Raw genomic sequence first — 25,754 nt, 5'->3', positions numbered from 1 at the left:
CTAGGCGATAAGACCAAATGAGCGAAGAGAAACGTGCTGAGAGTTACTCAAAGATAAGAACTCACTCAACAAGGCACTCAATTTCATAATAATACAGATCAGCTTAATGCGGCGTGCTTGGCCGGATTTAAGAAAAAGCATTTAACACTGTTGCTTGGACACGCGATGGCGCACGCCACGGCATTCAGCCATCACCTGATTGATTCTATGATGGACCGATGACACACCTACCTCTCTGGAAAGTTACGCCGTGCTCTGACGATAAGGATGTCCAAGTCGCGCCTTGAAAATATGCCCGTTCAAGATGATAAGCCCTCCGAAGAGCGCCGCCCATGTCCCATTGAACTTGAAGAGCGTGTTCGCCAAAGCTTTTCCATTCGGAAAGCTATGGCAACGGAGGCGAAAAGCTTGGCAGTAGCTCATTCGAGTGGTCAGTGCTCAAAAAGAACTCATTCCGTGCGGTGCGAGAAGCGCATGCTGCTCGAGAACCAACCCCTAAAAATAATAAAAACAATCACACACAAAGCTAAGGATAATTGCAAAACAGGATAATTGAACACATCAAACAAGGGAAAATATTTCAAGGATATACACACATAACCAAAACCACTAATCAAAAACAAAATGCCAGCCGAAAAATCAATATATGATCCCAATCCGGCCATCAGCCAAAATGCCTACATATCCAGCTTCGAGGAGTACCAGAAGTTCTACCAGGAGTCGCTGGACAATCCGGCCGAGTTTTGGTCTCGCGTGGCCAAGCAGTTCCACTGGGAAACGCCCGCCGACCCAGAGAAGTTTCTCAAGTATAACTTCAACATCTCCAAGGGACCCATTTCGATCAAATGGATGGAGGGTGCCTCCACCAATCTGTGCTACAATCTACTAGATCGCAACGTTAGGAACGGTCTGGGCGACCAGATAGCCTACTACTGGTGAGTCTGGTTGGAAATCCTCGCCCACTTTCCCTCTGGGTGGCGTAGGTCGAACGAAAACAAAAGTATTTATGTGGTAGCGCAGGATTATTGATTTTTCGTATGGTTACGAAACTCTCGCCTAGTGACGTAGAAAGGTGGGCTCTTTCTGAAGAGGACTTACTGCGCAGGCACCACACCAAAACAGATGATAGCACTCCTTTTGCATAATTTAAATATGTTCTCAAGGATGCAACTTAATGGCACATCTCACCTGCCATCGATTTTGGTTGGGAACTTTTTCCTTATTACTTTTGTGTACGTTAAATCGAGCGATTCTTTTTCGTTTTGATTGCCAATAATTGGTTTAATCGTCTGCATGCCAAATGTGACAGTGGGACTAACGACCCAAAATTAATTCAACTTTGGGTGGTTTTTGGCTTCCTAAATGCGGTTTCGCTAGGCACTCCGACTCTGGGTCAATGTCAGGGCTAGTCTTCGTTCCACGAGGCGACCTTCATAAGAGGGTGACCCGGCCAAGTTTACGCTTGGGTTTTCTTTATTTATTCGGTTTAAATCGATTTACAATGAAACCGGTTGGGGCCCTGAAAACATAGAAACCAAAGTTGCTATTTGTTTTTTCACAAGTTTTTTGCTAGTTATACTGTTTAGTTTAGAATGTTCATAAATTCATAAATTTAAAATTGTTTTTTTTCCAGTACCTCAGCCTATTTTTGGTACATTTTCCTTGTTTTTGAATATAAAGCAAAGCTTATTATTATTCGCAAAACTTTATACTTGTCTCAAAAGTACAATATCCGTACTTTTCTAAGTTATATCATCTTTGCATTATTTGTTTGTTTCTCCCCACGAGAAGGCATTCGTTCGTAACAAAAATTAAACAATCGAAGGCAATAATGACTAGAAGTCCCAACTATATATGTTCTTTCCACTTCAAATCTACATACTTCGTTGACTGCGATTAAGCAACAGACACTCCCTTTCGCTGATAAGCTTCCGAAAAGCCCAGTACTATATATTACCTTTTGAGGTTCTCAAGTGCCCACTCAAATCGCAATTAAATTGAATAGCTCGGACTGGTGGACGGAATAAGTATTTTGTTTTGGTTGCGCGAGAAGATTTTTTGTTGTTTTTAGACCCAAAGTTCACCGAGCAATGCGTCAGGGCGCAAAAAACACAAAGCTAAACAAATGTTAATGCTTATGAGCTTATCTCGGGGTTATCATTTGAGAGGCAGGTTAGGGGGCGCGTGTGCCGGAGGAAATGCAAATGAAAGTCAGGTAACTGAAAGGCGATTAGAAGGTCATTAGAAGGTATTGGTTCCCGTTCAGCCGCGAAGTTACGACGGCCCATCACTAACACTATTCTCGGCTATTTCCCATTTTTGTTGGGAACTATTTAATCCCAGCCCACAATCTGTCCTCACTTTCCTCAGATAAGATAAAAAGTGGGACACAGGCCCAAAAAGTTGAAAAAACAGTGTGCACGTAATGAGTAATAATTAACGCTTTTCGAACCGCCGTCTTAGATAATTTTATTGCAAACCAAAGCAAGCTAAAATCTTAAAGTTTATATGTCCCGGTTTTATTGCATAGATAGGCGCAGCGAATCGGAAAAGCTTTAGAAATGGTTTTGGCCTAATTAATTGTTAAAATTTAACAAGTATTTGAAAACAATTTTAGTGCATTTATAAATTTAATGATTTATAACGATTCATTTTTGGATTTCTTAAAAATTTGTGTACTTTCCGTCGAACTAAGCAAGGTTTTTGTACTTTTGTCCCAAAATAACCGTTTCGAACCCAACCGATTTACGCAAACTGTTTTCAACTTCGAGAGTCGTTAGCAACAAAATTAAGTCGAATTAAACACACGAAAGCCTGAAGCGAAAGCCGAGCAATATTATGTAAACGATTTGACAATGCGCGCAAATTGTTTATTCAAATTGATGGAAGCGCGTCTTTGCGTTAAACAGTTTGCCATTTTTTTCCTTTCCTTTAGTTTTTGTGTCAGTCGGCGTCTGGGCAAAAGGTGGAGTGGAATAGGTAAAGCACGGGAAATTGGCTTTAAAGATACAGAACAGGTAAAAGTGGGAAGTTTACCGACGAGTATCGAAATAAAATATTTCTAATATTCCAGCAATCGCTAACAGTTTGACGGCCACTGGGCGTCTAGAAAATCACGCGATCACATCGTCTGATTCACTCACAACCCATTAGAGAGCCACTGCGCTCCACGCACTAAGAAAGACTAGGAGAGAGGTAGTAGAGGGAGAGCTACATAAGTATGAAAAAAATGGACTGTCTGTTTTACCTGGTAAAAAATAAAAACCGCAAAAACGTTTTATACATATGTATAAAAAAGCTGCCTAGGCATTTCTTGACTTCTTTCGCCATTGTTATCAAAGTTTTCAGGTTGACTGGCCCTCTTCTGTAAATTTTGTAAGCTACTCTCTTCATACGGCGCCAAGCCGTACAAACAAATAAACGATCTTTTGATAACAAAGTGGTTGAGCATCGTACGATAATGTCTCCCAAACTGTAGGGCCGGAGCAGACACTGAGACGCGATAGAAAGGGATAGAAGAAATCACTGCAAGAAATCAGATGATTTTGTGAGACTTAATATTACTGCCTGGAGTGCACTTTCAGTTTGTTTTGGACTGTATCTGCAATATTTGTTAACCACGTTAAAAACACCCAGCTTGAGGCCATGCAGGTTAAACATAGTAATGTTAACCGATCATAAATGCGAGTGCTTGGGAACTTTAGGGTAATAGAAATCCTAGCTACAATAGATATAAGTAGAGGGATTCTCTGATCAATTTGTGTCTGCCAAACGAAGCGTGCGGGTTTTGCACTGTGTAGGGAAGGAATCAAAAACATTCCATGCGATCAATGCGACACGCGAATCAACAGCTGATGTTATTGTTATTAAGATAAGTCACCGGTCGTGTTTTTGCCGTAGCTCTTATACCATTCCTCATAATTTTTTCATTTTTGGCTCACACGTGTGGTGAGAGTGGCGGTTTTAGTATGTATATTTTCGGATTTCTGATTTCTGATAAGCGGGAGACGGCCACGCGTCTTCCCTTGGTCAAGAGGTGAATGGTAGATGGCGGATCGGGACGATGCATGAGGTGTTTCCAAGGCGGCATGGAAAATTTCTTGTCTGGCGATCCGGCGACGAGATTAGGAGGCGAGTGGCCCGATTACGCCTCTAAATTGGAAATTAATACACTCGTCGCGCCACATTTTTCCCACTAGGTCGATTACTCACGCGGAAGAGTAGGCACCTCTAGTGCTCCAAACTCTGATAAGTGAGGAGGACGTCCGCAAATATACACTAGATAGCTTTCTTGTCTGCCAGCTGTCGCTGGATGATTAGGATTTCGGCACAATCTGACACTCACCAGGGCTGGAATAAAACTATTTCTTTTATAGGTTTGTTTATATTTATTTGATCTTATCCATAACGGTCATGTTGACGAATAAAGTTTAGGGGCTCCTACAATTATTGCCGATCTGGAAAGTTAGTGCTGCTGTTGCTTGAAGTTGCATCTGGAAGTTGAGTTGAAGTTGTTAGCAGCTCGTACGTGGGGATATCCGCTGAGTATTGTTTCGTTTTGGAAAAGGAAGCTACCATGAGGAACTCCAGCTTGTATAATGAAGGGATCAGATGATGTTGCGTTGCCAGGAAGTTGAGAGTGCTTCCGGAAAGAGTCGTTCTCATTTAATGCCTTTGACTCGGTCGAAAGCCTGTGCTTTCCTGTCGAACTGAGCCCTAATCTCCGATCCATGCTGTCACATTTGGCCAAGAGCAAGAGTTTATAGTATAGTACAGGGTCAGGGATGAAAATGACTAAGCCCAGTAGGTAAAAAGAGCTCGAGTCACAGTCTATGGGTGCTTTCATTGCGTATTTTATTTATTTTTATCAAATTACTAATTGACAAGTACAAGCAAAAACAGGTATTTCGTTCAAGTGGAATATCATTTCACGGGAGTGGTTGTGGCCAGTAAAATCAGTCCAAACCCCAAACAGCCCCACTTGGCACTCGTCACCCCTTTCAGGGCGAACTTTGAACACTGCGGACTAGTCAGCGGTGCTAAAATAAGCCTCTGAAAACGTCACGACGAGAGCTTTTGTCGTTGTTCCGTATGCTTCCTGCTTTTTTCTTTGGCAATACATATTTTTGGCCCAAAATAATAGACGCTTTATTGCCGGCTAATTCTAATTCTTATCGCTGGCGACAGACAACAGGCGATGATTTACACTCTGCTGATTGCATAGTCTAACTTTCTAGTGCACCTGCCGTGTCGTTTATTACTGTTTTACTGCATTGCTAATCTGGCTCGACCTCCAAAACGCCGTGGAAATGGCTTTCCCCTTACTCTTAAAGTTTCATGTCTGACCGTCGGGGTTCGCGAGTGTTTATATCCGTTTTGAACGCTGAAACCATTCACGATTTAGCCCAGTCACGATCTTTGTTTTCCCATTCAAAGCTTTCGAAGCTCTGACAAATGTAAATTCATTTATTTAATAGCAACTATTAGGGAAACACTAACAGTGCCTACTACTCGTGAATTTAGGATTATTAGGAATGGATAAACAATTGCATTTCATTTTTTATTTATTTTTTGGAAAAATATAGTTACCTTTTAATGATTTAACGTCAGTTGTACATACTGTTGTTAACTAGTGTATTCGATCAAAGACTTTGCAACTGTTGTATATAAAATAAAGTAGGTTATTGGCACTGGCTTCTGTTGCCAAGTTCAAATCAAAAAGGGAAAGGCATTCAAAGTACATACAACTGAACAATGCTTAGTCATACTATGTACATGGTAAGAACACAAGCGGTTGATAAAAGAGGACTCCAATGGATTTCATATAATTATTTTATAGTCCTCACCATGGCCATAAAATGTCTTCTTCAAATTAGGTGACAATTCGAGTTCAGAAAATCGAATTAAGTCTGCTCAGGCAATTAGGAAGCCTAGCATTACACTAAGTGATCCACTTGTGGTCGGGGTAATTAGCCCAATTGTGGGGCACCCGGTACGCGGCCACCCATTTGGGAACGATACCGGCGCGTGCTCAATGTAAATACTATAGAAGTAATACTAAGTATGTTGGCATATAATGCGATGTGTTTCCTCATGGTCGTGTTTCTTTTGGCCTTTGTTTCAGGGAGGGCAACCACCCCGATGATTATTCCCGGGGTCTTACCTATCGCAAGTTGCTGGAGGAGGTGTGTCGCTTCGCCAATGTGCTGAAGGATCATGGAATTCGAAAGGGCGATCGTGTGTCCATTTACATGCCCATGATACTGGAGCTACCGATCGCGATGCTGGCCTGCGCCCGCATTGGAGCCGTGCACTCGATCGTTTTCGCCGGGTTCTCACCGGACTCGCTGGCGGAGCGGATGTTTGATTGCAAGGCCAAGCTGCTGATTACGGCGGATGGAGCCTGGCGTGGAGAGAAACCCCTGTACCTGAAGGCACTGTGCGACACGGCCTTGGAGAAGGTCGAGGAGATGGGGCACTCCGTGGAGAAGTGCATTGTGGTGTCTCACTTAAAGCGCGTGACTCCGTGCCAGCTGGATCATGTCGAGGAGGAAATCCCGTGGACCGATGACCGCGACTACTGGTGGCACGAGGAGATGGAGGACAAGGAGCCAGCCTGCTACCCCGAGTGGATGGACGCCGAGGATCCGCTGTTCATGCTCTACACCAGTGGCTCCACTGGCAAGCCCAAGGGAGTGCTCCACACGACCGCCGGATATCTGTTGTATGCGGCTACGACCTTCAAGATCGTATTTGACTATAAGCCAGGGGATATCTACTGGTGCACCGCTGATGTTGGCTGGATCACGGGACACACCTACGTGGTGTACGGACCGTTGGCCAATGGTGCCACTTCAGTGATTGTGAGTGGCTGATTAGATCTAACAAATAATGCATTTCTGACTAACTGCCTCTACTACCTGGTAATTGCAGTTCGAGGGCACACCATTCTTCCCTGGAAACGATCGGTACTGGAGCGTCATTGACAAGTATAAGGTCACCCAGTTCTACACAGCTCCGACGGCGATTCGTGCCCTCATGAAATTCGGGGAGGGTCCAGTTCTGAAACACAACCTGAGCGGACTGAAGTAGGTTTTATACACTTTATTCTTGCTTATTTTAACATGTAACTCAAGACCAAAACAATTTTCCTAATGTCGTTATTCTCTTGCAGAGTTTTGGGCAGCGTGGGTGAGCCCATCAACCCGGAGGCCTGGCTTTGGTACTACAAGTACATTGGGAAGGAGCAGTGCTCCATTGTAGACACCTTTTGGCAAACGGAAACCGGTGGTCATGTCATTACACCCCTGCCTGGAGCGACCCCCATGAAGCCGGGATCGGCTGTAAGTAAAATCCGTTGTCTAGTTGATGTCAGTACTTAACGTATTTCCTTACACTCTTAGTCGTTCCCCTTCTTTGGTGTGAAGCCCACTTTGCTGGATGAGTGCGGAATTGAAATTAAGGGAGAGGGCGAGGGCTACTTGGTCTTCTCGCAACCTTGGCCGGGAATGATGCGCACCTTGTATAACAACCATGAACGCTTCGAGGACACTTACTTCTCAAAGTTCCCAGGTTTCTACTGCACTGGCGATGGTGAGTCTTGTGATTTTAAAGTGCATTTAGGTTTCTAACTTTGTTTCTGATTTCTTCCTTACAGGAGCCCGTCGCGATGCTGATGGCTATTTGTGGATCACTGGTCGTGTGGACGACATGTTGAACGTGTCCGGTCATCTGATGTCCACCGCCGAAGTAGAGTCGGTGCTCACAGAGCATCCTCGCGTGGCTGAGTCCGCCGTGGTTTCCCGTCCGCATCCCGTCAAAGGCGAGTGTCTCTACTGCTTCATTACGCCCAACGAAAACGAGGTTTTCGATAAGAAGCTTATTTCCGACCTTAAGAAGATGGTGCGTGATCGCATCGGACCTTTTGCCATGCCGGATGTCATTCAAAACGCTCCCGGACTGCCCAAAACCCGCTCCGGCAAGATTATGCGTCGTGTGCTGCGCAAGATCGCGGTTAACGATCGCAACGTGGGCGACACATCTACCTTGGCCGATGAGCAAATTGTGGAGCAACTGTTCGCCAACCGGCCAGTGGAGGCCAAGTAGATGGTAGCTGTTGGACCAACTGGCAGCAGCCAGAATCCTTTCGCCCAAGGCTTTCTCCGGTTGCGGTGACCACTCCACTTTGCCATCACAACACATCCACCACTTACGTATCCCCATTACGTATCCTGTAAATCTCCTTATACTTATATGAATTACCTACTCCTTAATGTTGGTTCCGTTCCGGGCTGCGGCGTGGTTAGCACCTTTCAAATTCTACTTAGCTCGTAAGCCTAAGCGTGTGCGTAAGTAAGTGACTGGATGATTCCGATCACAGCTATCTATCGTCTATATAATTTTGAGTACTTGCCTGTTCACCGTAGTTAACATGCTCACCACGCACACATTTTCCAGTTCTTTTGTTTCTTTGTTGTAGTCGTAGTTTAGGTTCTCGCTAATTCGTTGTGATACAAATTTAATTATATCTTACTTATGTATGTATTTTTAGTAGAATTGATATGAGACAAAATATATACACGATTCCAATTGTCGCCACAAATTACACAGATCACCTTTTTTGGTTGAATTCTTTTTTTGTAGTGTCTCCTTCACACCTTTTCAGATCTGAGAAGATGCGTACGTAAGTCCGGAATCGATCGGGGAAATCGGTTTCTTCCCCGTCCCATTAGCTCATAAGTTTGAGAACGATACATATCTGTGTGGCATAATGCTTGCCACATTTCTACATACGATCTACATGTTATAGAGAACCGCTCGGATATACTATATACACTATATATATATGTTATACGGTCAGAAGACTTACTGCAACGAAACATATCATTGAAGTTACTGCTGCAAGCCTATGGATATTATAGAGGATTTTATTGTTAGAGATCGTTATTTTGGGGAGATCGACCTAGAAGTATTGGGTATCAAGGATTGGCTGAATATGGGCAGCGGTCCCCAGTCTGATTGTAAAAAGATTGTTAGTTTTACTGCGTTGGCAAACGGAAGATGGCAATTTACATATCTATATATATATTTCTGTAAATGAAAGTATGTGCATAATAAAGTATATTGTTTTAATGTGTTTGAACCTACAAACTAGAAATTCTTATAAAATGTAAGTCATGAGAATCAAGATCGCCCAGGCCGAGCTTAATACTTCCTGTGAATCAGTCAACTCTCGGCCTTTGTCATTTTTGTTTTGTTGATTTTCGGCTCAGTCTTTCAACTCCTTGGTGGCAGTGCCAAAGCTTGGTCTTGGTTGTTGTTGGGCTGCGGACGAGCACCACCAGAATGGCCGACGATAAGAATCCACCAAGCAAGGAACCGGATCAAGGTCCTCCAGGCCAGACCCCCACCGGAAACGCGGCTACCCGATTCGGCTTGGAGGATCACGAGGCTAATCAGCAGGATGCCCGGGTGACAACACTGCGGCAAGCAGATGAGCGACGCGGGTCCATGGTTCCTCCCGATAAGCGGGCCATGTCCATGAAGGTCTCGCAAGCGCGTTTGAACACATTAAATGATCCGAGTCGATCTGGCGCTAATTCTGAGGCGGTAACACCACCAGCCAAACCTGCGGTTAACATTTCGTCGCGGAACTCCTTGGTGAGAGGTGTGGCACCAGACCTTCCACCCAAGCCACAGCGCTACTCCGATACCGACGTCTATGTGGAATCTTCCGATGTGGATAAGAAACCGAAAAAAAGGAAATCGGAGAAACCACTAGACGATATTTCATCATCTTCGTCATCGGACGAGGAGGCATCGAAGAACAAACCACAGAAACCTGTTCCAACTGCTGCTGCCTCGGCGCCTCCTCCCCCACCACCTGAGCCTCAAGGGAAGACTATTGATTTTTCGCAGTCGGAAGCTGAGCCCATTCCCCCGCCGGCGCAGAGACCGGAAGATGTACCATTGCCACCGCCCATGATGTCATCCTTGCCGACTGATGGCAGCCAAGACGATGTGCATAGCCTAAACAGCAAGTTGACCAACACCGACATCACTTTCCACCCATCCAAGGCATTTGCCTCGAAGGGAACCAACACTTCCGGCATGATCTACTCCGACGAGGAAAATGACCAGGCGGAAGACGAATTCCCAAGGCTACCGGATCAGTTCTCCGCCAGCGATCTGGACACTTTGTTCCTGCTGGCCTGTCGGGAGGTGAAGAAGGCTGGTGCTATCGCACTTGCGGAAAATGAAAAGAGCCAGGAGTACACCACCAAAAAGCACACGAATGACATCGTTACTCCCGCCGACAACATTGTCGAGGAGACCTTCATAAAGGCCATCAGTTCACGGTATCCCGATCACCAGTAAGTGGGGGTTATTTAAGGGAAGTTTTGTACAAAATTCCCTCTTTTAATGTGGATTGTATTTTATAACCCATGCAGATTTATTGCCGAAGAGAGAATTTCAAAGTCGGAAACTGGTATGGTGACCCTGACAGATGAACCCACCTGGATAATCGATCCCATTGATGGCACCATGAACTATGTCCACCACTTTCCGTACTACTGCATCTCCGTGGCGTATTTGGTAAATCAGGAGACGCAGTTTGGTATAATCTACAATCCGCCCATGAAGAATATGTACACGGCACAACTGGGGAAGGGTGCTCAAATGAACGGCGAGATAATTAGGACCACTGGCCAGCAGAACCTTTCCGCGGCCATGGTTCTGCAGGAGTACAGCTCGGGCAGCAATGAGGCGCGTAACCAGGTGGCCATTGGGAATTCCCAGCGACTGGTAAAGAAAACCCATGCGTAAGTATTTTAAATGTAGTCAGTTTTCAGATGTACCAACTATTCCTGTTTCACTGTAGGATGCGTTCCATTGGATCCTCCGCCATGTGCTTGGCAATGGTTGCCTCCGGAGTGGCGGATGCCTATTACAACTTTGGGTTGCACGTCTGGGATATGACAGCAGGAGCTTTGATAGTCACGGAGGCTGGAGGAGTGGTGATGGATCCGGACGGAGATGAACTGGATATTATGTCCCGTCGCTGCCTCGCTGCCTCTACTGAGCAGCTTGCCTTGGATTTGGCTAGCTACCTGGAGCAGAATTATCCTTCTCCACGTGATGACGAGCCGCGCTCCGTTAACCCAAATGAGTACGGACCTGCTCCGGAGACCAAGGATTTTACCAGCCAGACTGACTTCCCAGATTCGGAGACCCCAGAAACCACTGACACCGAAATGGGCAGCGAAAAACCAGCGACGACTGCTAACTGACCACCAGGAAGGCTGGCTAAAAATTCGATTTTAAATTTTAGTTGTTTAATAAATTGACAATGCACGGTTTTCCAACGTTCTTAAATTAAGTTGTTCTCCTTTATTATTAATAAAGGTAATCTTCTTCTAGGCAGCCATGAATTATCGTTCTAATGCTACTTATTGAATACGCTGGATTTTTCATATTTTTCGTATTGATATGGCATGCAATTTGTTTATTTTTCCCAAAATTGTTGGTTGTAAATCTGTAATATGGGGAAGTTTTATGCTGCATGGTTCGCAAAGGTATGTATGCTTTAGTACACAGGTTTTAAATTTGCCGCAATTATATGGTGGCTTAAGTCATAGCGATGCTATAATATCAATAAAGTTCGTCACAAAATTTTAATTTATTATTAAAAGGTTATGACTATATATACATATATCTACAAGGAAATTGGATGTTGGGCTTACCACTAATAAAAAATATTTTTTTAACTACAATTAACTCCATTGTCCAATCAGAAATTTGCCGCAATTATATGGTGGCTTAAGTCATAGCGATGCTATAATATCAATAAAGTTCGTCACAAAATTTTAATTTATTATTAAAAGGTTATGACTATATATACATATATCTACAAGGAAATTGGATGTTGGGTTTACCACTAATAAGAAATATTTTTTTAACTACAATTAACTCCATTGTCCAATCAGAAATATGTATGGTATTTTATCAGTATTTTTTCCCGAGCTTTATTGGAATAATTTAAAGGTCGCGAGCTTTGGTCACTTTGCTAAAATAATAGTATAATTTAATTAAATTGCAACTTTTGATTTGTTAGGGATTCATTGTTAATCCAGAAATCACAGAGAGAGCACCATTGCAAAATGTCACATAACGTGGACGTGGAAAAGTGCTTAGAGGTGGCCAGCAACCTGGTTTCAGAAGCTGGAAGGGTAATTAACAATGAAAAAACCTAATTGGAGGCTAATGGAATAATCCTTTTTCCCGGCATTTTTCCTAGCTCATCGCTCGGAACAATGAGCAGCGACAGGACTTCGTGTGCAAGAGCAATGACATCGACCTGGTGACTCAAACAGATAAGGATGTGGAGCAGCTGTTGATGGACGGCATTCGTCGCCACTTTCCGGAGCACAAGTAAGATTCGTGCAGATTTTCCGGCTAGCTCTTCAACTCGTTGAGTTACAGGTTCATCGGCGAGGAGGAAAGCAGTGGCGAAAAGGGTATCAAGAAGCTGACCGATGACCCCACCTGGATCATTGATCCCGTGGACGGCACCATGAACTTTGTGCACGCCTTTCCCCACTCTTGCATCTCCGTGGGTTTGAAGGTGAACAAGGTCACGGAGCTGGGCTTGGTCTACAATCCCATGCTGGAGCAACGTTTCACTGCAAGACGGGGGCATGGAGCTTTCTACAACGGACGCAGGATCCATGTGAGCGGCCAGAAGGAACTGAGCAAAGCGCTGATCACCAGTGAATTCGGAACAACCCGGGACGAGGCCAAGATGAAGGTCGTGCATGAAAACTTCGAGAAGATGGCCAAAAAGGCGCATGGGTAAGTCATTACTTTAATGCCGGGAAATTAAACTCATTTCAATGTACTCCAGCTTACGCGTCCTGGGCTCGGCAGCCCTCAACATGTCGATGGTTGCTCTGGGAGCCGCCGATGCCAACTATGAATTTGGAATTCACGCCTGGGATGTGTGTGCCGGCGACTTGATTGTCCGGGAGGCCGGCGGCGTGGTCATCGATCCTACTGGCGGCGAATTCGACATCATGTCGCGAAGGGTCCTGGCGGCAGCCACACCAGAGTTGGCTCAAGAGATCTCTAAGGAGCTAACGCAGTTCCATCCCCTACCTCGCGATGATTAAGTACTGGTGCTTGACGCACCGGTAGTATAAACAAGTCGATGTGGGAGATAAAATTAACCAAAGCATTTTAATTATACATGTACCTAACAAAGAAAGTGACTACTCCTCCTCATGGATATTCCGAATAAAAAGCATTGTTTAATGTTAATATTTGTAGCCGTTGAGAATTTGCTTGCTTATTTTTGGTCTTCAAAAAAACAAATTTGCAAATCATTTAGGAGATTTCTTGAGAGGCAATTATCTGCTTATTTCATATCTTTTGAAATAGTTTCTAACCCTCTGATAAGCCTTCATACTTTACCATCACTTTATCAACTCATTGAAAGACATTTGTTTGTTTGTTTTTCTGTAATTTTATTACAATCTGCGTATGTATTTCGCATTCTAATTAGTTTTTGCAGTGTTCTTATCGCCTTTTGTTATTTTGTTTTCCGGCCTAGTGTTCTGTATATGGTGTTTTGTTCTATTTAATTTGCTTTTAGGGTTTTAGTAAAGCGAGCTGACCTCGTATCTGATATCTATATGCCCTATACTGCACACCACGGATCCTCCATCAATAGTTTCCCGTAGTACGGGGCATTGCAAGGTCGAGACTGCCGACTCATCTTCGATGTGCACTGATGGGGCATTGGTATGGATCAATAAACAACTAAGCAACGTCTTGCGTATTGATATATGATTACTGTATATATCTGGTTGGATCTTTGCACTGTATTCGAGTTGAGCGATTAGTGGACATTAGCCATTATCGTAGGAAGTCGGCCTTCTTAATGCGCTGTAACTTCTGAACTTCTGTATTTCTGTTGTAGTTGCTGAGTATTTTGGACTGTCGGTAATACCATTTAAAATTTGACACATCATTGAAAAATGTAATCAAAGCTACGGTAGGTAAAAAATTGTATCTATATATTTATTATATATATGTATATAATAGTTAGTTATAAGTTAATAATGTAATTAAAAATCTGTTGCTCTTGTTCTCGTTTTTAATGCTACATTCACAAGGTTCCATTATGCGCACTGGTTTACAAAATTAACACAGAGATTTCTTGGGTATGTGCAGGGATCGAAAATATAAGTGGATATGATGGAGGGGAACTCTTTGAGGATCGGTAGAAAGAACTGCTATAGCATTGTAAGTTGCGTGTCTTCTTGTGTATTGCGAATCGTAGTCTATAAATTTATTTATGTAGATCTATGCAGATTTTGATATTCTAGTTCAATAAGCGAAAGGTACACATGGAGCATAAAACGGCAGCCACAAAATTGATTGCAGCTGCCTCTACATTTAATATTTTCCTTTGTCACACTAATAAAATGTACAAAATTTTCTATATAAATTCAACAATCAATGAAGAGCTTTTTAGAGAAGAATCCTTTTGATTTTTACATACATTTAGTTAATATATAGATAGAGTTTAATGTTTATATTCATATATTTTGTTCGTCTGTCTGTTGGGTTTTTCTCGCTTGTTTCCATGTAAACTTAACACACGAATTTAGCACCAATCTATTCAAAAATTGATCAAACAATTTGATTGTTCCGAGTTTTACAAATGAAGCCTTAAAGCACTTAACTTATACGGTCTCTAACCCAATTATCTTAATCTTACGGTCTCAAATGTCTGATCTTAAGTAAGAAACTGAACACTTTCAATGGAGGCGGCCGTCGTCGAAGATCTGGTAAAGATCATCCGACAACCAGTGGGCAGATGGGTTTTAAATAATCAAGTCGCAGCGAGTTAAAGGTAAAAATTAATTTAAATTTATTTACACGCAGATACAATAAACGCATCGATATTCAATTCGAAATGTTTCAAACTAAGCATAGATTTATCATGTATCATCTTGAATATGTATATATTATATCAAATGGGATCGGGATCTCCAACTTTTGCAAGCGAACGAAGTGGGTCTTTTTGCTTTTCGACTACGCTATTTCCGTATTTCTAGGTGTAACGTACACATATATCCGATATCGTTTATAGTAGTTAATATTATTTAAAAAACCAGTATTAATCGAACTTTAACGCTCGCTCTTCAGTCGAGTTCTAAATAGACGCCTTGGATAGCCAGCTGGCCAATGATGAATTTTGATGCATTCGCTTCTCGGTTTTGGTTGGGATTCTGCGGGGATGAATTGATGCTGTGATGCTGTGATGCCTAGAGTGGAGCTTGATGAGTCAACAATGAAATAAATAATTTATGTTTGCGCATGGATATGTTCAGCGGGGAGTCCTAGTCGCTCTAACACTGCTAGTATAGTAATATGCATATAGGCTTATCTACTCTGAACTATCTCTCCCGTAATGCTGAGTAGACGTGTATCTGACCTCCGGCTCTCACATGTCGATCTATAGCTATGTTGCTTAAGCCTACAAGTGGTAGAATATTCTTTTTATTGCGGTTTGCTTGCACGGCCCTGGCCATGGAATCGCGGGGATCGGCCCACATCCTACAGCTCGTCGTCGGCCTTCGGGATGTCGAAGATCTCGGCGAAGAGGGGCGGCAGGCGCAGCTTGGTCCAGTTCATCCGCAGCCAGTCTAGGTGTGAGAAGTGCTTGGCGCCCAAGGATCGCAGCTCGGGTACCTTGGCCTCCAGCGCCGGCATCAGTTGCAGTGCCTGCGGGGATCCTGTCCGGGAACGCAGGATTTGTACGCGCAGCGCCTCGGCCACCAGTTCCCTGGCCCTGCCGATTACCTTGGGCTCGCTGAGTCCAGCTCGATCCGAGGCCAGCAGCACCATGGCTGAGAAGAGGCCGATCTCGGTGTCACTCAGCCCGTAGGCGTTCAGGGTGTTGGCGAAGTTCAGCAAGGCGTTGACAAAGTCCGACTGAAAAAAGGCGTGCTAAAAAGGCATGTTCTCCTAAATGTGTATTTGCTGGACTCACATCGTATAGTATCTCGAGTTGCTGGCGCGTCAGGTAGGCACCATCGTCCAGTGTCAGTGTCGCCTCATTGATCAACCTGGCCACATGGGTCAACCAGACCTCGAAGAAGCCCAGCTTGATGAGTATAAGCTGGTCATCTTGGGTGAAATCACAGAAGCCAGGTACGCGTTTCGCAAACTCCACAATCCGCTGAACGCCAGGCGTCACCCTGGCCGAGAACTGTTGCCACAGCCAGATCTTCTGGAACTCCAGACTCTCCGCCACTGTGCTGGCAATCTGTGGAAGTGGGGGAAGTAGTATTCGGTATTCGGTACGTTCTCAACCAATTCAGCACTTCTGTGGCTTGCCTACTCACCCCATTTTGTGGCACCGTCACGGGACGACGCATGAGCTCCCTGGTCAGTTCCTCCGTGTAGGAGCAGTTGAGGCGGTGCGCCTGCGACACGCACATGATGACATCGTAGACGGTGAGCTCGTTTGCCGTTCCCGCCAGTCCGTCGTGGCACATGCCCCCCACCTGGTGCGCATCCGTGCCCATGCCCGCCATGCCCACCATGCTGCCGCCCACCAGTTGCTGGTGTCCGCCCACAACAACAACGCCGACGCTCACGCCGCTGCCGCCGCTGGCATTGCCGCCGCTACTGTTGTTGCTATTATTGTTATTGTTATTGGCACTATTGCAACCGCCCAGCTCCGATGGCGAGGAGGCGATCGAACACATTTGTGGCGTTTGTGGAGTACTCGGGGTCTTCACTCGTGCGCCGCTTACATGCGGCTGCGGTTGCTGTTGCAGTTGCTGGTGCTGCTGCTGCTGCTGCTGTTGCTGTTGCTGTTGCTGCTGCTGCTGCTGCTGCAGGAGATGCTGTTGATGCTGCTGCTGTAGGTGACTCGGGTGCAGTGTGCTGCTGGTGGTATCATCCACATTGAGGGAGGCAGGAGCTCCAGCGGCGGCGGAGGAGGCAGCCGCTCCGTTCAGCTCACGGGAACGCTTGGGAACGCGACCATAACGTACAGCTGCATGGGTAAAGTATAATGAAAAAGGGGAAATGAGTTACTTAGTTAATCGTACTCTTTCAATTCTAAAATCCTCACAGTAAGTTTTGTATTTTAAAAGACCAACTGCCTGCAACCTTAATTACTTTTCTGACTTCCGGAAGTCGGAAACTCTGAATAATTCCATATATACATGTATATTACATACAAGTACGAACATATTTAATTTTAGTTTATAAAGTATGCATGAGGTAGAAAGATAAGATTCTAGAGCCGTAGACGCTGAGCAGATATGTATCAGAGATTGCCACACCCCTTCTTACGCCCACACTTTTGGAAAATATCATTATTTTATTTGACATTCATACCTAATCCATGTACAACTTACATTTACATATTTCGGTCCATCCAAAAAGTATGCTATGAATTGAATAGTTCCAATAAATGCTGATGCGTCGGTCTTGTTTACCCATTTAAATAGTGCGTATTTTTCATGGTTTGTATCGTATTAGTCACCTGACTATTTCAATTCAAAAATACGCTCCCTACAAATACACGATTATCATATCATAGCCTCACATCAAGTGATGTTAAATTCTTTGCATTTAGTTGGGAAAGTGAAAAACTGGCACACGCATAAATCTTAGAAATGCGTCACACACTTGTGGATACTTTCGGGTATCTTTCAAGCAAATTGCCAACATTTCTGTTCTATCAACTAGAAAATTTGCGTGTCCTACAAGTTGTTTGCTTGGTGCGTCGAAACGCGATACATTCTGTCTGGGGAAAATAATTAATTTCAATTTTTCGTTAAGCGTTTGAAGTCTTCATTAGCCAAAAGGTTGTTTCGTCATTTCTTGAATATCTTGAATGTCTCGTATGCGAAATCACAATACTGCAAAATGTGAGATGTTTTCGCTTTGTGCAACCGAAGACAGCACATATTTCATTAATTAAAATCGCATTTGGCTGCACAAAACGCCAACCAAACCAAACAGATGGACAGACAGGCTGAAAAAGAAACAGACGCAGCTGCTCCAGTTGCTCCAGTTGCCGGCTTTCAATGCTCACTTTATCAGTGGGACATTGACCCACTGCGCTCAATATGAAAACGTAGCCAAGTGATTTCGTTGTTTTCCTCTTGCCTTATTTGAGTTTATGTGCGGCTATTTCCTCGGCTCTGCCGTGTGTTGTTGTGGTCTGGCGGTAGCCGCCGCCGGCGGTTTCCAAACAAACAATCACAACACTAATGACGAAAGCCCCTCGCTGCTCCTACTAGCTTACTATGCGTCAGCATTTCGGTCTGACAACATCGAAAGACGCCATCAAATAAAGTAACACAAAATGCGGGCAGCGTAAGCCAAAAGTGAAAGAAACTTCGCATGCATTGCGCATACGCGGCGTGGACAGGCGGTGCCGGAAAACTCTTTTGCACGCAAAGCATCGCCAGCATATGAGGGGAAAAATAACAATCTTGCCGAGCGATGGTGATGGCCAACACACTGACCCATTTATGGCGCACCAAAACATGGCAGCTGCGACGGTGCTGGGGGTCAGAAAGGTCGTTGGCACTGCACAGGGAGAAATTTATGAGCATTGATTGCAACTGAAACATACGCCACAACGCAGTTTCCAAAGGCTGTGTTGGACAAACTAATGTATATGTTTGCTAACTATTCATTTTTAAAAAATTTGTGTAAACTAGTTTTGATAGGAGTTTGATAACTGTGCAGAGTAGGGGATTACTCATCATCATATGCTTTATAACTTTATTTAAATAACTTGATTGGTGAGTCGATTCCCATTCAAAATTTGACGAGCTAATCCCGGAACGGCTGACCTATTTTGGTGACTCTCTAGCAGACCGCGAGCCGCAACTTCCCTGACCTTAGAGGCGTGGCAACATGATCCCTTTACGACCGCCGCCAGCTGAGGTTTTTAGTGCCAGCCTTGTCGCGCTCGTAACTCTAGGTTTCTAGGTTCTCATTGCGCTCGAGTCACGCTTTTCACGCTTTTCACCGCCCACCGAAGAGCGTTGATCGTAAATTGTCTCGCTGGCGTTAATTGTCACAGCTCGTAAATTAATTACGGCATAATTCGCCACACACTATGATAATAGCACCCTCACATGGAATTGGACATTGGGTTTTGAGGCTGTCGGCAGCTTCGATACGCCGCTAATTGCTCATGGCGGCCAGTTGGCGTTCTTGCTCTGATTGTTCTAAGGTGTTTTCAATTAGCGACCGAGGCTCTCGATACATTGATTTGCAGGTGAAATCCGCAAGGCTTTAAGTCTTTAATGAAATGGGAGCATCTATCATTGCGGAATTGGGAACACAGCAAGCACCACAGTCCCCAACATAATGCCCCATCATTATTTATTCAATCGACCTGGACCTGCACCCCTGCGCCCCAGCTCGCAAGTCACCTGTCACCACCCACGGAGCGGCGCACATTCAGGCCAGGTCAACACCATCCATTACACTCGCCTCGGGCCAAGTTGGGGAGTCGGGGAGTTGGGCAGTCCAGGCCCATAGAGCTAAGCGGGGCATTGCTGCTGGCCTAAGCTCTAACTTTTCCCAGCTAAAAGCATCTTAAGTGATTTAGTGCAGCCAAATGACAAGCATGAAAGCATCAGGGAAGTGGGGAAAAGCGGAGCAGCGAAGTGGGGATCCAGAAGCGGGCGGAAAAACTCGTTTAGGCCAGATTCCCAGCGTGAACTGCACCTGGGAAAGGCGCGTTATACTCTTTTCAAATTCCACGAAAAGTTCAATACGTTTGTGAACAACATGTATCTTTATTTCCGAGACATGATTCTTAGAAAAAGAAAACGTATTTTATAATGCTACCTAAAAAAAACTGTTTATATATGTGCATTTTTCCTAACAAAATGTTTTTAAAGTTAAATAAAGTATCGTTTAAATGGTATATTTTTGAAAAAGAAATCTAGCTGACAATTTTCTATATCACGCCGAGTACTGCAACATTTTTTTGAGTGCACAAAGTTGGGTGAGGGGTTTTTCTGGTTGTAGCAAAAAAGGATTTGGGTCACCGAGATCTGAGGCAGCAGAAGTGCGGGCAGCGGCAGTGTCGCTTCGTAAAGTGCCCAAAACTTGCCACATTTGGCAGGATTCTGCTTTCAGTCGTTCGTGCCCCAACTTCTGGTCGCAGTCTTTCGACGCTTAGCGGACCGAGCCGGGCCATTAGCATGCGAAGGAGGCCAAATGCCAACTGCCAACAGGCAACATCCAACTGCCAACCGCCGTAGTAACACCAGCACAGATACAGATACATACGAGTACGTATGTTTATCAGCATATACTCGTATAGTTGATGCTTTTCGGCTTTATCGTGCGCATGAATGGCCTCCCCCGCGCCGCCCCCTGCCCCTGCCCCCAGCGCCCATCCGGTGACCTCGTTTGAGGTCGTTCGTTCACCTGTCGCTGCTGGCTGCACTTAGTGCACCTTATACTCTCTACATTTGCATGACTTCCCGGGCGCGCCAGTGTGTGTGCGTGTGCACTATGTGTGTTTACCCAGTTACGAAATTGTCCAAAATGCTGCGGCTTACTGCCGGGTGAAAGTTTGTTGTTTGCTTGCTGTGCCACAGAGCATAGCATGGGCACAACTATCGGATACCCTATACTCAGCTAAAGTTGTTTTTAAAGTTGTTTGTAAAGCTTTAAGAACCGTAGAATGCAAATGAAACCTTAAAAAAACCGAGTAACTGCCTATAGGTCCGTGTTTTGTACAATTGCCCACAAAAGAGTACTACGAATTTAACGCCAAAGTTTGGTTAAAAGGGTTTGCACTCCTTTTTCCGCGACGTGTACGAGGCTAAGCATTACTTATGAAGCTACCTTGTTTTTTCATATGCACCTGGGTGTGCCAGTCACACACAGAGTGTGTGGCGCTCTATCTGGAACAGCTAAAATTGTTAGTTGCGTGCTAAATTTGTTCCTTTTCTCAGCCGGCGGTGGCAACAGCAACAACACCTCGCACGCAGCAACCGCCCACACGCCCCGAGCTACAACAACAAAAGCAGCAATAATAGTAGGAGCAACAATAACAATGAACTGCAAAATTGTGTCAAGCAATTTGCGTAAATTATCGCCATGTTGTTGGATTTCTGCCTATTCGCTGACTATTCATGAGTACAATTGCAGTTTAATGACCGTTCAAATTAACTTTGCCTCACTTCGATTCGCCATGACACATATTTATTTGATTTAATTTTGCTTCGATGGCAGTTGATCCACAAGTAATTTAACGCACTCACAGCAGCAAATCCCGGTGGAGCATCAAAAGTTGTGATTGGTATTACAGAAATATACAATATTGACGGCTTTTCATGAGCGCCATGGAAGATTTCATAATGGAAAATGTAAGAAAGAACAAATTCTAGGAAAGAATGCTCTTCAATACCTAAAGAGGCCATCTCTTAGTCCTGGTTAGCGGCACAGTTTTGGACGTTATAGGAATAATCGCATATATTCTTCTGCCGATCGAACCATTTTCCCAGCTCACAGAGTCCCAAAACGGCGCAACTTCCATAGCAGGTGTAGAAATTGCGGCAGTGGTACGGATGGGGGATACTCTTTTCCTGAGGTTGGCATATCACATTATTGGCACAAGGTCCTGGAGTGTCTGGCGTAGTATTTGTGGACGTTGTGACGGGCGGAGTTGCGGGCGTGTTTGCTGAACAAGTGCCATCAAATCTTGGGCATTGACCCACCACACAAGATTTCGCGGAAATGTCGAAAATCTGGCCCTGAGGACACTTCAGCTTCTCGTAGGAACCGGCGCCACAAATGTAGTAGCCGGAGCAGTCCTCGCAGTCCGGAATGGTATCGTTTACCAAATGTCCCGAGCATATGCAAACTTCATCCGCATTGTAGACATACAACTGCCCAGAAGTGAAATAACCACTAAGGATGCAGAGTCCTCCCAAGAATATCAGAGCTGCAAAGCGAGTCCTTATGATCTGCACATGTATTAATCGAATCCTGCCAATGCTCACCCAACTTCATGCTTTCAGCAATCTTTCAGAATCGCAACTAAGACTTTACGGCTCAACAAAGCCGATTTATAGACCTTTTTTAGTTACATAATGTGTAGACAAGCTGTTCCATTGGTGCATTTTATTTACCTTGCAATTGACCTAACTTCCATTCCACTCCAGATAGCGCGTACCCTACGTTTATTTTATAACCCATCATCATAATGATATCGTCTGAATTAATCCAATTAATCCAAACAAGTCGATGGATAAGAAAATCATCATATGTACAGCACGTGTTCGCACATTTACGCTTTCGGGGCAGGGCAAACAGTCAGAATATGAATAAAAAATCGAGCGAGAAATCAAAGGCAGCCATATATGCAAATTTCGAACTGACCTACTCCCATAAGAAAATCAAATAAAGCCCAGCGGAGCGATACGAACCGATACGATACGATGCGAGACAAAACTAAACCACTCGTTTCGGAGTCGATGGAGAACGGAAAAAAAATATCAAAATTCCCAAGTGCTGGCAAATATTTATGGAAATCCTGAGCGGAGGGCGTCGATCTCGAGTCAATCAGATCTTGTGGATTTTTCGACCAGCGGGAGGTTGACAGATTCCTATGGCAAATTGCGGGCAATTAGCGGGGATTTGGAGAAAGGCTTTCCACACCGTGTAAATGGAACCACCTTCGGGGGGAATAATGAATAATTTCTTCGTTTCTCTCCCATTCACATGCTCATCCGAGTGGCTGACCCGCCTTCAAATACTCCAGACCTCCGATTCAGATTCCCTATCCACACGGAGCACTCACACACTCGTGCATACGTATACATAATTCACTTAAGCGCGCTCAACGAAGCGAGATGAATGACCTCAATTTGAATAGTTGTCCATATAGCCAAAGTTCCCTCTCGGAATTTCGGGTGCCATTTAAATCAACAAAAGCCACCGCCTACTTCTTCTGTCTCTTCTGACAATCTCTTCTCTTGCGTTCTGTTTTCACGTTGATTGCATTCTTGTAAAATTATTCAAATGCTCCACAATTTTCGGGGCCAGTTTTCTCTCACCAAGCTGGGGAATCGAGGTTATAATTATTGTGCTGAAAAGGAGTGGCTGCCCGACGCCTTCTCTTCTTCAACCATCGCTATAACGACATGACCACCATCACCATCACCATCACCATCGTCATCATCGTTGTCGCAGTCGTTGCCGCTGGCATCGTTTTTCTTTTTATCTATTTGACACAATTCTCTGGGCAAAGTTTAGCTCCACCGCGCCCCTGCCGCTCGGATTTTTGTTTAGTGACACAGTTTATATGACGTTCTCTGTTCTCTGTTCTCTTTTCCCTGTTTTCTGTTTTGACTACCTAATTAGATAAACACGGAGAGTCTTGGGTGGCTGGCTGGACACTCGCCACAGATGGAGTGGCTAGATCGAAGCCAGAAAATAAAGCTCTAATGGGCAGCGGTTTAGATAAATTGCCAGCGACAAGGTTTCATCAGAAATTTGTAATAACTGGCGTGCTTCACGTCCGGCCATAAACATTTCAATTAGCCAGCAGCTTAGCGAAGATTATCGCCAGCAGAGTGCCAAGATCCAAAAATATTGGGGCACCGAAAGAAATCTTGTTTATACATTTTCATTTCACATCCGGATATCTAGGAACTATAAAGGTTGTGTCGTATAACTTATAATTATTTACTAAGAGCATTTTAAAACTGCCCTTATTATTAATCAGATTGCGAGAATATTGCACTTAAACGGGAAAATAATAAGAAGCGTGAAACTGCGAAAGCAGTAAACATTTTTGCTTGCGGTGTAGACTCAGCGGAATTACCACATCATTAAGAGTATTTTGAACCTGCTCGAGTAAGCATTTTCTTAAACCGCATTTATGGGATGCTGCGAAAAATCGAAAACGAATTTCAGTCTCGCATTAGGCATGCAAAATTAAAAATTAAAGCGGCCGAAATTAAAAGTTTAACTGCCGGAAGCCGCTCTAACTGTAAACCGCAAGCGGGCAACGCGGCGGATGAGTAATGCCGCCGAATTATCGCCGCGAGACGCGCGATTTCGAGTGGTCTTATCAAATATTTGCACTGAAATGTGCGGCTAAATTAAAGCAAAAACAAATAGCAAGCAAAACAAGGCAGACGTTCGAAAAAAGCAGCAAGAGGACAAAAATCAAATGAAATAGAAGAGGAAAAATAGGTTTGATGCTCCACATTGATAAGCTGCGAGCGCATTAGCAATTAGAAAATTAAATGCCAGCCCAGCGAGCGCGCGTTTGTGCTATAAATGTTTCAATGAACTAAAAAGCCTTCGGATCCCATCTATCTGTCTATCTGGTCGAGGGAACCTTAATGAAAAGAACAAACAATTAAATTAGCCAAGAGGCAAAACGTCAGGCCGAAGACAAAAATGCTTTTCGACAGGGCAAAACTAGAACGCCGCCACATTTGTGAAATGCCAAAGACACTCGCATCACCACAAATACTTCAATAGCGCGCAGATACAGATACAAGCACAGATACATTCAGCAGATGAGATCAACGATCCCAGCAGATCCGTCGATCGCCGATTGCCGGGTGATCGATCGTTAGGGCAGCTGCTGCCAGTCAGGCAGCCAGTCCAATCCAATCCAATCCAACCCGTGATTGATTGATTTAATAATACGAATTAACAGCGCCAAGTAGGTAAGATCAATGGTCGCGGGCCAAGTGGAACGGGGGCGTTTTGGGGGCGCTTTTATCTGCAAGCTGCCAAAGTGTCTGAAGCCATCAAAACAGGCGGGCGATATGGATAATAACTAGGGGGTATGTTGATTGATCCTGGAGAACAGAAGCTGTGGCCATTAGTTCGGACAAAAGGCTGCCCAGCCCACTGAAAATATCTTATAGATCTCAATACTTGTCAAACTTGTAGACCTTTTTTGAATGAATCAATTAAGTTGCTCAGTACGAGATAGGAATTTTAGGAATACCCTCGCTTGCTAATCAGACTGAGACGTATTGTAATTCAACTTAACATTGTCTAAGACTGGTTTGCGTTGAATCCCATTATCGATTAGTGTCCCAAGTTTCCCCGATTTGCTGATTCCATGTAACACCCATCACATTTCCCTCGAATCTCGGCATAATCAGATCCCGCCGAGCGGCATTGATATCAGCAGCTTCCTGTCCGACTGGACGGCCCCTACTTCTGTCCCAGCATAATAAGATCAACATCAGATCCGTCACCATATTGTCAATAAAAGTCAACAAGAGTCGTTGTCTTCATTATGAGGAGCACTCTCGCACAGATACTCCACACTCGTACGTACAAAAACACACTCATACGCAGGCAGACGATCAATGACCGCGACGTAGAGTTGGTTCCCCCCATTCCTCCGATCCCCAGATCCACGGCATTGCCCGACCGCATCCCCAAAGTGCCCCCGATCCTTTCGGGGCACTGGCCACTGGCTGTGGGGAAATCGGGAGTCGGCAATCGGGAATCGGGCATCGGGAGTCGGGATGGGCTCCAGTGCGTTGAACTATAAACGTCGTTCTCTGGCGTTGTGCGCTTCTTGCTGGGCATTTCATTCTTGACTTTTTAGCGACGCTGTTTGGCAACGTCATCGTCGTCAGCAGGCGATTACGATCGTCATCATTTTGAGAGTCTGGCCTGGAGTTTGCCCGGCCAGCTTGTTT

General features: G+C 44.5%; 5 protein-coding genes across 11 annotated transcripts in view; 3 read left to right on the top strand and 2 right to left on the bottom strand.

The window, feature by feature from the left end:
* Window positions 1-11: 11 nt before the first annotated feature.
* LOC6546277 (acetyl-coenzyme A synthetase) lies at window positions 12-8,611 on the top strand. The gene is made up of 6 exons (XM_001973560.3): window positions 12-935; window positions 6,125-6,863; window positions 6,934-7,088; window positions 7,175-7,343; window positions 7,404-7,593; window positions 7,658-8,611. Exons 1-6 carry the CDS (start codon window positions 625-627, stop codon window positions 8,104-8,106), a joined length of 2,013 nt encoding a protein of 670 aa, XP_001973596.1. The 5' UTR covers window positions 12-624; the 3' UTR covers window positions 8,107-8,611.
* A 592-nt stretch (window positions 8,612-9,203) lies between these two features.
* LOC6546276 lies at window positions 9,204-11,376 on the top strand. The gene is made up of 3 exons (XM_001973559.3): window positions 9,204-10,373; window positions 10,452-10,823; window positions 10,883-11,376. The coding sequence occupies exons 1-3, from the start codon at window positions 9,346-9,348 to the stop codon at window positions 11,289-11,291; spliced, it is 1,809 nt and encodes a 602-aa protein (XP_001973595.1). The 5' UTR covers window positions 9,204-9,345; the 3' UTR covers window positions 11,292-11,376.
* A 648-nt stretch (window positions 11,377-12,024) lies between these two features.
* On the top strand, window positions 12,025-13,325 carry LOC6546275 (inositol monophosphatase 1). Its single transcript, XM_001973558.3, has 4 exons — window positions 12,025-12,230; window positions 12,299-12,432; window positions 12,484-12,852; window positions 12,905-13,325. Exons 1-4 carry the CDS (start codon window positions 12,162-12,164, stop codon window positions 13,167-13,169), a joined length of 837 nt encoding a protein of 278 aa, XP_001973594.1. The 5' UTR covers window positions 12,025-12,161; the 3' UTR covers window positions 13,170-13,325.
* Window positions 13,326-14,104: 779 nt separating this feature from the next.
* Window positions 14,105-25,754, bottom strand: part of LOC6546274 (ecdysone-induced protein 78C) — a 31,967-nt gene continuing 20,317 nt past the window's right edge. For all 7 annotated transcript variants that reach the window (XM_026977192.1, XM_026977190.1, XM_026977191.1 and 4 more), the window contains exons 5-7: window positions 16,416-17,074; window positions 16,061-16,336; window positions 14,105-16,002 (exon numbers count right to left, since the gene is read on the bottom strand). In XM_026977192.1, coding sequence (XP_026832993.1) covers window positions 15,625-16,002; window positions 16,061-16,336; window positions 16,416-17,074 — 1,313 coding nt within the window. In that variant the 3' untranslated portion in view covers window positions 14,105-15,624. The remainder of the gene's footprint in view (window positions 16,003-16,060; window positions 16,337-16,415; window positions 17,075-25,754) is intronic.
* On the bottom strand, window positions 21,495-22,112 carry LOC26526395. Its single transcript, XM_015158782.2, has 2 exons — window positions 22,074-22,112; window positions 21,495-22,015 (listed from the first exon to the last, which is right to left on the bottom strand). Exons 1-2 carry the CDS (start codon window positions 22,081-22,083, stop codon window positions 21,495-21,497), a joined length of 531 nt encoding a protein of 176 aa, XP_015014268.1. The 5' UTR covers window positions 22,084-22,112.

The sequence above is a fragment of the Drosophila erecta genome, unplaced genomic scaffold (genome assembly GCF_003286155.1).
Source record: "Drosophila erecta strain 14021-0224.00,06,07 unplaced genomic scaffold, DereRS2 tig00000021-arrow-pilon, whole genome shotgun sequence".
Taxonomy (NCBI): Eukaryota; Metazoa; Arthropoda; class Insecta; order Diptera; family Drosophilidae; genus Drosophila; species Drosophila erecta.
This window is presented reverse-complemented; position numbering and strand designations above follow the sequence as displayed.